The 15,267-nt window shown below is 35.6% G+C and overlaps 1 protein-coding gene across 1 annotated transcript in view; it reads right to left on the bottom strand.

The window, feature by feature from the left end:
- Positions 1–15,267, bottom strand: part of USP7 (ubiquitin specific peptidase 7) — a 73,921-nt gene that overhangs the window by 14,855 nt on the left and 43,799 nt on the right. The window contains exons 7-19 of the mRNA XM_074841506.1: positions 11,855–11,985; positions 8,970–9,024; positions 8,351–8,431; positions 8,177–8,267; positions 7,291–7,373; positions 6,191–6,300; positions 5,200–5,356; positions 3,950–4,094; positions 3,246–3,376; positions 2,010–2,144; positions 1,719–1,820; positions 954–1,059; positions 456–548 (exon numbers count right to left, since the gene is read on the bottom strand). Of these exons, the coding sequence (XP_074697607.1) occupies positions 456–548; positions 954–1,059; positions 1,719–1,820; positions 2,010–2,144; positions 3,246–3,376; positions 3,950–4,094; positions 5,200–5,356; positions 6,191–6,300; positions 7,291–7,373; positions 8,177–8,267; positions 8,351–8,431; positions 8,970–9,024; positions 11,855–11,985 (1,420 nt within the window). The remainder of the gene's footprint in view (positions 1–455; positions 549–953; positions 1,060–1,718; positions 1,821–2,009; positions 2,145–3,245; positions 3,377–3,949; positions 4,095–5,199; positions 5,357–6,190; positions 6,301–7,290; positions 7,374–8,176; positions 8,268–8,350; positions 8,432–8,969; positions 9,025–11,854; positions 11,986–15,267) is intronic.

Below are 15,267 nucleotides of genomic sequence, written 5' to 3'. Positions count from 1 at the left end.
CAATTCAGTCTGAGCAGCTGCTCTCAGGCTACCATAGTGAAAAGTTGTAGAAGAGTTATTCTAAAAGCTATTGCAGAAGTACATTCCACAAAAAACCCCCCAACTTGAAATAGAAGGAAAAAACTAAACTGAAGTGCAATATCAAATCACAAAGCTTTACAGCAAGTCTGAAACAGCTGTTTATGTTCAGCAAACCTGCAACAAAATATTAACTGACAGCCAACAGTGTATTAAGGCAACGCTCTCAGCATTGAAGAAAGTTTCACTGACACAACATGGGGAAGAAAACCATCAGGTGTTGGGAGAAATAAGAATTTCTTTCTCATTTCAGTAATACCTTTACAGCCTACCTTTTGATTTCACTGATAAAACTAATATTAAAAGAAAAAAAATGTGCAATCTATTGTCTTTAAAAAACATCAATTATAACACTGAAATTGAATTTTAGAACTCACGTATTTTACAGGATATAGGTGTGTAGATATGTCCACAATAATTCAAACTCCGAGTCTTCGGATCATACATCTTCAGGAACAACATTACATCATCTACAAATTAAGAAACAAGTTTTAATTTTAAGTAAGGCTTATTTGAGTATGTTGGCGGGGCGGAACAGAGTATCACCTAGATATTTTTCTTTAAGCAGTAAGGAAGATGTGTCCTTGTTTTATTAATTTGGTTAATTCCCTTAAAATATTCATAAATGCTGCATTTTTATAAATCAACTTTTTATGTGTATGTAAAAAAATTTATTCAGTTATCCTAAAAACATGTGAAACGTGTCTTACACTTAAGAAATGAGTGAAAAACTGCATGAGAAAAATTAATCTCAGCACTGCAGTTTGATGGGTACATCAATGTCATCATTGAAAAAAGGAGTGCACAACATTTTCTGAGATATACCCAAAATAAAAGTACTTTTTATTTACTCAAGTTTTAGCATATATGCTTACGATCTTTATCAAACTTGGGTAGTGTTGCTCCAGTAGCAGCCATCTCTGGATCTACTGTTTCCAAAAATATTGTCCATGGATTTTCATTGTCACTGAGCTCAATCATCTATGTAGAAAGATATGGAAGAAGAAAAGAAGTGTCTGAAGAATATAATATAACCCGATATCTGCATTTTCATCAGATACAAGAACTTTATGTCATTCTATGAGTGGGAGAATTTTTTTTTTTAGTTGCATTAATGACAGGAAGTTTACAAAGTTTAAGAGAAACGACAGATATAAAAACACCAAAAAAGTTTTAATGAAGCACAAATGACAGATTTTATTTAAAATGGATGTATTTATTATTCATTTAAAAAAAAAAATACACCTACAGTTATCTGTATTACGGCAAGAAAATTACTTCACTTCAGAAATAACAAGACAGTGAAACCAATCACTGTTTTCTGTGGTTTTACGTTTTAAGTAACGCATTTATTAAATCCAGAGGTTTTGCCCAAATAATGGAGGACTCAAAAAGACATTTCTGTTTGAAATCTAACAAAAACGATGCTTTTTTCATGGAAGAAAAGTCATGCACCACACTCCTCCCTGCTCTCCAAATCAATCCACTAAATCTCAAATCTTCCAAGTATCAAACTTTACCAGATACAGGTTAAATTAAAACCCTGAAAAATTTTATGTCCCAAAATTACAGATTCTTAAAGAGAACTAAAAATCACAGGTCATGTACAGAAATAATGTCCGCGGTCAATGAATATTTACCGTTTTATTGCCATCTGCTTCATTATCTAACATTGCAGGTCTTTTTGTTCCATTACTTCTAGCTTGCATTGGCCATAATCTGATTTGATCCTGGGGAAATCCCTGAAACAAATACAAATTGTGACAGAAAATACACACCAAAAAAAGCTAAGAAACATTTATTAAACCCAAACAGATCCTCTACTTTAAAAAGTCTACGTTACAACTGCTGCCAGTACTTGCAGAATATAAAGACTATGAAGCAACCATAATGTAATAAAATGTACAGATACTCAACTACAGAAAACTTACCATTGTTTGAGAGAGATTTTGAACAAATTCTGTAAGTGTGGAGTTTTTTAATACTTTGAAAACAGTGTACTTCACTTTTTCTTCATCATACATATCATTGCCTTGGTGACCACAGAACTGATCCTCTGCCACTATCTGAAAAATTACGTTTAAAGGTTCATATTCATATCAATATTCATATTAACTCAGCTGCACAGTGTTGTATGTTCTCATGATGCTTTACTATGTACCATCAGCTCCCTGGATAGTGGCACACTGCTAACACTATTCATGTTCTCACGAAGAAAATTTGCAAGTATGCACATTATAATGAAATTAAAAACCTCTTGTTGATAGTCAAATCAGTGTAAGTAATTAAAATACAATAATTCTTACAAATCCTGAACAATTAAAAACCAGTTGTGCTTAGATCCCAATCTTGGAAACATGTGCTCCAGCAATCTTGGCACTTAAAAAAAGGCTACCTCATTATTTTACTGGTGTAATGCAAGGAGGCTGGCCTAAAGTGTTTCCTAGATCTCCCACAGCTCCCATACCTTTTTTGTTAACAGAAAGACAAATGGTACAACTCTGCCAGTCTCTCCACTGAAAACAGGTCTAGTGTAAACGCAGTGTAGAACCACCTAAACTTCACCAACATCTCCACTTATGAACACCAGAAAGAAGATGCAATGAAGCATGGAGGCAAATGGAAAATGGGTTCTATTTTCTTGTGCCAGATGGGCTCTGGAAAGAGCCATAAACAGGGTTCCTTAAGGCAATTCATAACAATCTAGTCCATCTGGCTTTTCCAAAAAGATAATTGCAAATATAAGCACTCTCTCCTTCTGCTTCTACTTGATGAGCTCAGTTTGGCAGTAGTCCAGGCTAGCAGCCTATGGCTAGATACATTCTAATTTTAGAAAATAATTCCTGAAGGAGATAAAAGTGCGGTGGCAGGGCAGCCATTTGAAAACCCTGGTCCTCTTCCTTTCACCTGAACTTGCTTTTTTATTTGCAAGCACGTAACTTCTGGAGAAAACAGAAATGCATGTAACATACAGTACTGTTTGTTTCATTAGGATTTGTTGCATATGTAAATATACTTACAAGCACTAAAATCATAATTTCACTTCAAACACTACTTCCAAATACAAATTTAAAAAAAAAAAAATAATCAAGGTTTGTCTTGGGTGGCTCAATATTCTGAATTTTAGTGGTAAGGTAGTTGCAACCTAATCAGTTTCAAAAGCTGACCTGCACTTGCATATAGAGGTGAGCTTCCTGCCTCTCCTTCCTCTTCTGAGCTTCTATCCTTTTCTCCTCTTGTAGCCTTTCTACAAGTTGTTGAGGAATATCATGGTCTGTGACAGGCTGCAAAACTTCACCTACAAAGCAGATTTTGTGATGTTATTTCAAGATTTATATCAAACAAGGTTTTCTTCATACACACTTGACTTTCCTCTGATTTGAAGTCAAAACCAGCTTTTTTTCATGTTTTAATTAAAAACATGGTTTGATATCATCATGGTTTTGGCAAAAGAAGCATCTTCTCTCCCAAGCCAAAATGCACTACTTCCATGAAATATGTATCATAGACTTCTGAATTAAATATTCATCTCAGGATTAGAAAAATATTTACCACCAATTTTTTTAGTACACATATATCTACATATTTATAATCAATTGGATTTAGTTTTCATCACTGAAGTTAGTTCACTAATTTTTCCATCTTATAAAATAATCAAGGCTGAAGCACTTTGCAGATACAGAGTCCTGCCTTACTGTGCCAAGAAAAGATGACATTAGATTAGCACATACTTTCCAAAAGTGAGAGAAAGACTGGTTGATCCCACAGAGAAGTCCCTTTGTATAGGAAGACTGTCAACAATTCAAAGTAAAATATAGCCCTAAATCTCTGTATGTAAATCTGACTTGGAACACATGCAGAGTATACATACTTAATTTTGATTCCCTGATGTAAACCAACATGTATGCATTCGTACAGTGCCGTACAGATAAGTCATCATCATGACCTCCATAGTTGTGTTCAATCGCTTCTTCCTTTGTACATCTTGATACAACATCGTCATCAAATTTACACCACTAGAAAGAAAATTTTATATAAATATAATTTTACACACAAAACATGTTCTCAAATGATAAATTAATCCTATATCTGGCATGTCTTTCAGCTCTTTGAAGTAACTAAAATTGCTCTTCAAACAGCATGAGTTTAAAAAAAAAATCTAGTTCAGTATAATTTGTGCTACCTGCTACTTGTGCTCAGCATAAGGAAGGCCATAAATACTGAACCTTTACCGAAATATCTGAACATTTTACACTGAATATCAAACGCCCAATAAGTATTCAAAGAACTTTTCAAGACTGTTATTCAAATATCTAGCGTTTCTATACGAATCAGAAAATGGACCTTGTTTGTTGTAAAATAAAAAGCAGTGATGCAGAAGATATCTAGTACTTATATGTACATTTAAAGTAATAACAGCAAATTTTAAATTAAAACAATAAAGCCAATTAAGAATGAAAGACAAATAGCACAAATTTACAGCAAGATCTGACTCCTACTCTTACTGTGAACCGTCATGTACACACAAAACCAGTCAACTCAAGGGAAGAGGCACCTGACCTATAAACATCTGATCCAATCAAGTCACCTAAACCTGTAACAGTGGGACATGCAAAGATACTGAACTTCTGAGTCACGGAAACATCTGAAACATTCATATTTGCTTCAGCATAAAATCACCCTAAAAAAATGCTGGATAAAATCTGATTGCAACAGAACGTCAACACATATACACACACAACTGAAGGGATTTCCTTAGTTAAAAGTCTTTTGCCAAAAGCCAATAGCAAAGATGAAGCTGCTCCTCTTAAGAGGGCAAGTGATTCTTTAATGCCTCCAAATGCAGGCTCCTCCCTAAAAAGAAAAAAACTAGATACAAGGGCTACTGGTTTTTCTTTTTGCCAACACAAAGCAAGTTTCCCAAATACGTTGGAATATGCACCAAATGAAAGAGTATCAAGCCACGAACTATGTGGAGAAGTCAAAACCCTGTGTGATAAAGCAAGTGTGCCAGCACGCTCTTCATTTCGGGAACAAAAATTCCAAATATTTTTCCATTACGAAAACTGCAAGTACATATTTGCAAAACACAAATATGTTTAGGTGCTTTTCAATACTCACTTTGCCATCCCCCTTTGGATTTAAGTAAACAACATAATGTCCGCCATGGTTATCTCCACTGTGTACTAGAACTGCATGAAGAATGTAATTCGCAGGATCTTTAGGATCTGTTTTTTGCAAAAATTCATCTAGTGGCAACTGTTCAGGAAACTCAAACCTGGTTTTGAAAAGGATTAAGACAATTGTATTTGTAGTTAAGACAGACACATGCTATTACGTAGGACATCAGTACTTACAAAAATCAGTAGTTACAAAAATTGAACAAGTTACCATTACAATGCCATTTCTACCCGGGATATACTGCGTACAGCAGCAGATTTTATACTGGTTTAATATGGAATAAAAACAATCTTCATAAGCACCTCTGAAAAAGTATGTTCAGTAACAAGGGTAAGAGCACTTTAACTGAAATAGTGCTGGTTTTGGATTCACTGTGTCAAGGGAGAAGCTCAAACCCTGTTATTTTCTAGTACACAAATACAGCTTTTCTAGCACAGGTACCACTGGACTGGAACATTATTTTGAAATGTCTTTCAGCTGCTGCAGTCTCACCATCTTGGTGAGACTGAAAGCGTTGCAATACAGATTTAGTTTACAACCAACAACGTATCTCCTTGAGAAATTATCAGCCTAAACTTACAGTGAGTGGGCATGGAAATAGATGAAGGGAAAGCAGAGGACCTACTTATTTATCCTACTTACTCTTGTGACAGCCTATGGGAATGTACCAACTTTCCACACACAGCTCAAAGCATTTGAAAGATGCTTTCACTTCTTTCATATCCAAAACAACAGCTACAAATTACTATTTAAGTATTCAATCTGTCATTCAGAACCTTAACATTCTTTTGGGAACCTCCACCACGTGTGACTGCACGCACCTTGCTCTTGAAGCTGAATCAAAAATAGGATTCTGGTAAATTATTTTTGGTAAAATACATTCACAGGTCCCAATTATACAATAAATTAAAAAACCCTTAAAAAACCTTACCTATCATTTATTTTGATGTTTTGGTCAGTCTGAGGATCATACATGAATCTCATGAGCTGTAGGTGTAATACTGGTGGCAATGTTAGGAACTTCACACCTTTCTCTGCCTCCTAGACATTTTAAAGGAAATAGAGGGTTGAAATTGCAAGATTTTAGCAACTCAAAAATACTTGTTTGCTGCAGACACTCTTCCTATGGACTTTTATTTTATAGGCTTGACAACACAATGTGCACAAAAGAATGGTTCAACACTTGGGTGGAAATTAACTATCTTAATGCTGCACCAACCTTCCCATGAGCTACCCCAATAACACTCACAAGAACTCAGTTCATTTAAATTTAGGCCATTCATACAAACACATGTGAACACTTCGCTGCATTAAGAGCAAGTTACCTGTATAATTAAAATGAAAAGAGAATATGGAGGCGAAAACTCCTCTTTGATCAATTAAGAATTTCATGTTCATTGTATCCTGCCAAGAAATATTTGGCTACCATGCTGTACCTTCCTAAGAACAGCTAAAGAATATATAGAACAGCACTGACAAAACCTGGTATATATGGAAGCTGCAGAAGTAAGCTTTAGTAAAACAACATTTTTTATAAAGGACTTCAGCTTCCTACAGCGGGTGCAGCTAAGTGCAGCTGAAAAGCTCAGAAAAATGTGCACGCACATAAATGTTTAAAATTCCATGGGTTCATTTGGTGTTCTTGTTGATGATACAAAAAGTGACCTCTCTAAAGCTACTTTTAGAGCTATGCTGCTTTTTTACTAGACAAATAGAAGGACTACTCAGAGGAAGAACTCAGTCTTGAGATCAGCAGAGAAGTTAACCATTCTAGTCACTAAGAACTTATAGGTACAAAAGCAAAACTCACTGCTAATTAGATTGTTTTAAAGCCCAAGCTCCATTTTAAGAAACCTAGCAGAAGTTAAGAGGAGCTATGTAAAAGCTTGTCTAAGGAGAAAAATCACCAAACTCAGTTGATACAACCTAGAATGGGTTTTGCAACATTTTTTGCTACCATAACTTTGTTAAGCTATTCTATCAAGGACAGAAGAATAAAATTTAAATCCAAATTTAAAAAATTAAAAATACCTGCAAGCCATGTTCTCCTGCATCGTACTTGTTATCACCATCCAACTGTTCCACTGCAACGTAGTCAATGAAGGACTCAAAAACTAAATGAAAAATGATTGGGAAATTGTAGGGAAGGAGGGAAAAAAAAATGTAAGTGTACTCTAGCCTGGGGGCTTAACAATGTAATAATTAAATAACATATTAAGACATGATAGCTAGTGTTTGAATAATTCTGTTTTTTAAAAAAAAAATTATATTGCTTAACAATGTCAAGAAATGCATCAAATTGTAGGAGCATACGTAAGAATATCAACAGATTTCAAAATCACATAGTTACAACTGTCTGCCAAATCTCCTATTTTCACTTTGAAACTGTTAAGTATCAAACTAGATGACTCTCTTTGCTGGACTCTCACATGTCCTTTTTTGTGTCTTGTGTGCCAAGTACTTGGTAAAGTGATGATAAGGGACCACTGTTATGCTGCTCTGATTAGCTCATTCTTTTTATTTGCTTACTATTACAGTCAGGTCCAAGTAAAAGTCTATTTTCTCCAAGTTCATCTTCATATATAAATTATAACCTACTATGACAGCACTACTGTTATCACCATGGCACAGTATGCACTTTTACGACACAAGGAAAACTCCTAAAATTCACCAAGTTTTATGAAAAGGTATTGGTGAGAACATTAGGGAGGAAGGAGCAGGGAAGGAAAATGGGAGAAGGGAAAAAAGGTAACGTAAGCAAAAACATTTTCTGCAGAAAATGTTTTCCATGAGGTGTCTTAAAGCAAGGATATTTCTAAGTGCTGAGCACCAACGAACCCATGTGAAATCAACAGGCACTAAAGATGTTGAACACGTTGACGTATTTGATTGCTGCATATCACAATATATCACTTACTGTTTTTCTTTCCCTTTATACTTAGCTGGATGTCGTAATAATCTTCTATTCGTTCAGAACGATAGTCTACGTGTTTGCATTGGATGTAAGACTGTAAACAAAAAACAAAACCACAGACTTTCAATGTATACAAGTAACAGAGTTGGGTTTTTTTTAAACCAATTAAATACATACCACCATCTTCCCTCTGAACAATTTAGGAATAGTGCCTTCTACACATGTGCCTTTCATTTTATTTTCCACGTTATCAAGCAGCTGAAAGAAAAATCAGTTTTTACATAGGATAAACTTGCAGTTTTTGAATTTATTCATCACACACAGATGACTACTTCAATTGATTAAACTCTTAAGTTACTTGCATAAAAAAAGAAATGTTAGTCTATTCATACTAGCATCTCCTTTCTCGTTCTTTAAATCCTCCTCTTCCCCCTAAACACTGCACTGAGGACTACTCCAACCACATTCCTTTGAGTCTGGAAAACTTCACAAATGTAACGATGCATTTGCATCTTCAAAACTGCATTTCTCTCCATGGCTATATAAGGACCACTAGCATACGTTCCATTTATTTTCAGCCTTCCCTATCCTTTACAAATTCCTCACCCACAAAAGGCCACAATCAATCCCATTCTTAAAAAAGAGAAATAAATCAAGGCAAAAAATCTGTGTCTTAGAGACCTAATTTAAACTAAACAGTGGCAGTATTACTAGGTTTTTTTACTATATTTTATATACACAATATCAAGAGACAACATTATGCATCACAGATCTGTAAGAAACAGTAAAAACATACCACTCGACATAATTCCTGGACATCATGTTGCATGAAGCTGTCTAAAGTTTCCCACCTTTGTAAGGCAAATTGATAAAAAATTACTGTATTATAAAGAAAACTTAAAGCTCAAAAGACATTTCTGTAATTTCTTTGCAGAGAAAGAATTTAATACATAGCAAGACTTAAAGACTCTGAGATTTGGTTCTGGCTGATGCACAGGTTTTTTTAGTTCTATAGCATTTACTTGGCAGGAAGAAGGGGCACTGAACTTGTGGGACATTTTGGCAGCCGTTCTGTGCCCACCTGCCTGCTCTCTCTGGGGATCTGGAGATGGGGACTGGGAAGGCAGCTGGTGCCAGCCAAAGAGGCCAGGGCCAGGCTGCTGCTAGCAGAATTCTACTTGAGTCTACAACATAGTCTCAGTTCACGTCAAAAAAACCTCTTAAGAAAAGGCCTGGGAGCAATTCAATGCTGTCAGAATAGTTTCCACAGCATGCTTCTAGATGCCTCTCTTCTGAGGGCCCTTCAGGTGCAGTCAAGTAGCATTCAGGGATTATTTCAGCACATGAAAGGAAATAAATGGATTTATAGGAAATAGTGGCTCCTTTGTGCTCATGTAAACAGTTAATCCTGGGCACCCAGTAACTCCAAGGATGCAAAGAGGCATTCAGCTTCCTGAACTGTCCATGTGCAAACACACTTGTGTGAAATGAAGGGTGAGAGCAACAGCCTCTAAACACCTCATAGCCAACGTGGCACACTGCAACAAGGGTGTTCAGCACTACTGCCTTAAATAAAAACAGAAGCATAAAGTGGTTTTAGTTTCAGCATGAAACACTTTATCCTATGAACTCTTTAACATTAACTCAGGAAGGCTTTTTAAGTCCCTGACAACATTTTTTGCAATAGTCATCGCTCCTAACCATACAAAATAAGCTATGTTTACTGTAGGCTCCCGCTTCAGCATGAGGTTCAAGCCTGGCCCTTGAAGCCACAAGCACAGGAGTGATCAGGAGCAATACTAACTTTATCTTCTCCTCCCACTCTCTTCTCAGTGACTCACCGCCACTGTCACACGGCAGCATACTACTCCCAAAAGTGTGCCAAAACAACTGTGTGGGGGTCCACACTTAAACAAGCTGAATGAAGTGACCTGTTGGGTAATTAAGAACAGAAAATAACCTCCTGACTCCCTAGGCTTTAAACACCAGCCAGTTTAAAGGACAAAAATCAAAGAAAAAGGTTACATACTAATATTAGGATAAAAAAGGGCTCCTTCAGACAACAGAATCACTTTCTACTGAAAGAAGCCAAACTTTCTTAGAAACTCACAGTACCTAGTAAAAAGTTATGCTCTACACAGCATATAGGTAGGTCTCACAAGGTCAGAAACCCCTCTCTGATTTAATAGCGGAGGAAAAGACCAAATCTTCAAACATATTTAAAAATTCTTTCCCAAGAATGAAGGCAGGCACGAACACATTTTTTTAAACATTGCTCTCAGATACAAAATCAAGCATCTGCAACACCCTCGGGAAAGGTCCCTTCATGCTACTAAAGATGACACAGTTGGGATCTTAACTCAAGATGAAATATTTACTTTCCAGTGTAACAGGACAGCAGGAGCCCTGATAAACTAAACATACAGTGTGCTAGTAGGAAGAGGGTATGATCAGATAAACACACAACACTGATGTTACCGATTTCATTTTAAAATTCCCAAAAAAGGTGAAAAGGAAAGGTTACTAAGATGCAAGGTTACAAAGAGTCTTAGCAGGACAGAGCACCACCACAAGCTTTTGCAGAAGATGCAGGAGGGACATTAGGACAGCTACATGAAAAGGATGATACAAACTTCTTAACCTATTTTTAAATGAAAAAATGCTTGTCGATATTACCACAAAAGACTAGTCTACAAATACAGTGAGACAAAGTACTGCGAAATACAATCTTTTAGAACAGTTTTTGATAAAGTCCTACTCCGTGCTTACACAACATGCAAAGAGAAGGCTTGTAAAGGTTACGCTAATCTTAATCTTCTATCCTAGGCTTGTGCTCAACTAAAACTCCAAGCTAGTTAAAAATAAAAATTAAAAAAATCAACACCCTCAATGCAGCTACATTGTATAATTCTGTGTCTAGATACTCCAGATTTAAAATTACAGCCAGTAACACACCTCACAGGAAGTACCACCAGACTGGGAAAAATACCAGGCAGTGAACTGGATACTGGACAAAAATGAAAATTAAAAGCAAGCCTTTTTGTAGATGTTTTAGGGAGGAAAAGAGGGTGCTAGAATTACTTTCTGTGTGTGCTCCAACACCCTTACTTCATGCAACAGTTACTCCTTTTAAGCATTAAATCACAGAACAGAATACGGCATTAAATGCTTCTAAATTGTGCACAGGCAAAAAAATACGTGCATCTTTGATATGTCATAAGAAAAATGTTACAACAGTCACCAGTGCAGGACTAACAATATGAAAATGGAAGTTACTGCTATTTCTCTAAATTTAAAATAGATTTAAATTTCAACATAGACATTAACAATACATAAACAGCAATGTTGCAACATATTTTGTCCTGAATTTTGCTTAAGTTAAATGCATCACACAATTTTCCGGTAACATGTAAATTATAACCCTGCTACTAATAGCTGTGTTTGACTGTGTACTGCGCTCCCCTCCCCCAAAAATCTGACTTTTGGATCAGCTGTCTTTAGTACTGACTATAAATAAAAACCTATGAAGTAAACTAAGTTAAGTTAGCAATTAACATAATGCTATATTAACACTTCTCTGCACATCTCTAAAAATAGCCTGATTTAAAGAAAGCCTTTTTAAAGAAAAGCTTTATGAAGCCTGTAATAGCTCAATAAACAGTCCATATTTCTGAAACTTACCCAAAAGATTTTGTTAACTTTTTAGTTCCAACTGGTTTGTCACTATGTTGCAGCTCATAAAACACTCTTTGCAATGCTAAAGGAACACTTTTGGATGAATCATCTCCTTCTGTGGGCATCATGTACACAGCCTGAAAAAGCATTTAGTTCAATTAGTATCTAAGGAAAAGCTTATTGCTCATATTGTTTAATGCATTCTTTCCTCTTCAGTGACTTCCTTCATATAACTCCATTTAATCATCACTCCAAAATAGTCTGAAAAAAATCTCATACTGTAGTGTAAAAACATTGTCTGGAATGACTCTTCGAGCACAATGGTTAGAAAGATGTGAGCAACAGATTCCATTCATGGTTATTTTATCTAAATAGTTCCCTTATTCCACCCTAGAAAAGTAAATGCACTAGAGCAGTCAACAACTTCAAACAACTCATGATGCCTGGTATGTCTACATAATCATCACGGTAGGACCAGATACACCGATCAATACCATAAGCTTTTGAAAATAACTCAGTTCTGTGCTGTAGCTTGGCTATCTGTGAATAACAACAACAAACCAACCACATGAAGCCATAAAGTGCAACAAGCGAACAAAACCAGAAATGGTCCACATGGAGAAGGATGCCACAGAAAGCTTTGAGATTCCCCGATATGTTCATTCCTACTTAACGTCATCACTGTCCAGCAAATAAACAGCTTAACAATTCAATTCACTGATTATACTGATCTGGGAAGGATTGAGAACAAAGAAATTACAGAAATAGACCAAACAGGGATTAGGAGACTTCAATAGGCACTGAAATGAGATTTACTTTTTAAAAAGTGTGCACCAATATATCTAGGGAAAAGCAACAGCAAAGAAAAGGTATTTACAGGGAGATGCTCATTTAGAAAGCATGAACATAAGAAGAAAACACAGACCACTCTGGAAGGATATTATGTAACGACACATGAAAAAAATAAAGACTCCAACATTAAGTAGTATACAACAAAATAACCTGTTAAGAAACAGAAAAACTGCCACCTGAATTTTTGCCTGTGAAACAACAAGGAATGATACATTTCTGAAAGTGAAGCGCTGAACTGGATCTCAGTAGTTCTCACTCAGTTTCTGCATCAGCCTATATTTCAGAGGTGTCCAGCACCTCTACCTTACCCTGTACTTCAGTTCCCTATACACAGAGCAAGGTTGGTATTTCCAGCACATAGCTGAATTGTTGGGGAAACACATTCACTGTATGAAAGCTCAGTACAGAGGTGATGGGAATCAGATGAGACAGACATTAGATAAAGACAAAGCTGATACAAAAACAACACAAGGGAATGACAAAAAAGAAAGGAAAAAAGGCAAAAAAGTTCTTAAGAAGTTGGCTGGCCAGTTTCTTATTCCAATTCTGAATATCCACAAAATTTTTCAAAAGTACAGCAACATAAATACTTAGAAGAGTAATATAATAAGAAACTATCAGCAGAATACCTACAGTAATAAGATGAAATAAAAAGAAGTATTTTACTGAAATATTGGCAGTTTCATAAAGAAAGCAAATCCCTTATACTCAGACAGAAAAACACTGGTTAATTATGCAACTGTAAAGCAATATCATAGTTCACATGACTCTTAAATTTTAAATTTAATTTCCAAAATGTAACAGTAAACAGATCATCTAAAGCAGAATCGCCACTGAACACAGGTAACCTCCAAATTTTATGTTTCTACTTAGTTGCAAGCTACATCATTATAGTAGTACTTACACATATCGAAGGGAGAACATGAACAAAAATTAGCTGAAATTTGTCATCAACTTTTTGAAGGACAGCCAAAAGAACTCTTACTTCGTTAGGGTAATTTTAAGAACAACAGCCAGGCCTTACCCTAATGGCAACAAAAAATGTCTTCCTTTGTTCTTCTTTAATTTCAAAATCTGCTTAAACGACTTTTAAATTTCATAAATTGAAGAAAATAGCATCTTCAATTTTATCATCTGCAACAAGTTTTAACTGCTGAAACTCAGTAATAGTTCATGTCGTGATTTTGCCAATCCATCAGGCTAACTACCTGGCTAGCCTGGAAAAATTAAGAGAACAAAAACCAGTATTTTCTCATGTAGTTGCACCAGCAACATTTCTAATAAACTCTAAACTCTTAAAGCAGTGCTTAGCTTATAGTGATTTAGTCTGGAAGAGAACTCTGTAGGTTCTGAGCTCTGTTCCTGCACACAGAGGTGCCAAGTTCAAAGCTGGGTCCAGGTGCTCAGGGTCATATCCAGTTGAGTTCTGAGTATTTCCAGGAATGGAGATCCCACAACCTCTCCACACATCCTGTTGTAAAGCTGGACCACCCTGATTATGAAAAATTATTTCCTAAGATCAGAACATACAATTTCAAAACAATTCTAATAAGCTAATAAAGAAAATTATTTTCAGTTGCTTCTCTATTTTTATTATCCGAATGCAGGGTTACAGTTAACCATGCTGATCTGGGCAAATTCCAATTCAAATATGCATAGCTAAAATTATACCTTTGATTTTACAAGCAAAGTTATTTTTTGCTTTAAAATATGAACATCAAAACAAGTCAGCATCTTGCAGTTAACTTAACCTTTCCCTGCCCCCGGTTTATGAACCCTTTTATGAGCTGGTCTTCACTGCCTAAAGGTAGAAACAGGAAACAGTTGAATGACCAAGTCTCAAATCTTCCAAATCTCTATAATCAGCCCCTAATTAATTGTTTTAACACCTTATAAATACTTTTTAAAAACCAAATACGTAGTAAGTTACTTGCTATGTTTAAACAAATAAAAATACGAAAATCAAGTAATGAAAAAATTCCAATATAGCCAGTGCTGATACATTTTCATAAAATAAATATTGAAATGCTAAATATTCTTCATAACAAACCAAGATGATACTACAGCAGGCTAAAAGTCAACCTAAGGGTTGACTCTTCCATCAAAAAGGTATAAATAGGAGTTCAGAATACCTTGATAATTAATCAAAATCAGATCATTTGCACTTAGTTCCTATTTGGTTTCCCCATATACCATCTGGACAATTACTTCTATTCCTATCTCTCTCAAGTAATATTAAAACAATCATTTACAATTTACTTATAATTCCTACATTCCAGCTGCCACTGAATAAAACCACCAGTTTTATTTCTTCTGAAACTCTAAATGTGCTACTACAAACTAAACATTTAACACACAGCCTTTCTTTGGGTCTTTAGGCTGTTTCTATGTAAGTAGCATCGAAGTCCATTGTGCAAAGCTTAAATGTTTCTTCAAGCTAAAACAAACCACTTTTCAAATACAATTCTCTACAAACATTTATTCTTGTGCCTTGCCCTCCCAAACTCTGAAAGCCTGACCTCAAGAGGAAGGAGTGAGGCATTCTGATCCATCTGAAAAAAGCAGAA

Source organism: Strix aluco, chromosome 15 (assembly GCF_031877795.1).
Source record: "Strix aluco isolate bStrAlu1 chromosome 15, bStrAlu1.hap1, whole genome shotgun sequence".
NCBI classification, from domain to species: domain Eukaryota; kingdom Metazoa; phylum Chordata; class Aves; order Strigiformes; family Strigidae; genus Strix; species Strix aluco.
The sequence above is the reverse complement of the archived record's forward strand: the minus strand, read 5'-3'. Positions and strand labels throughout refer to the sequence as shown.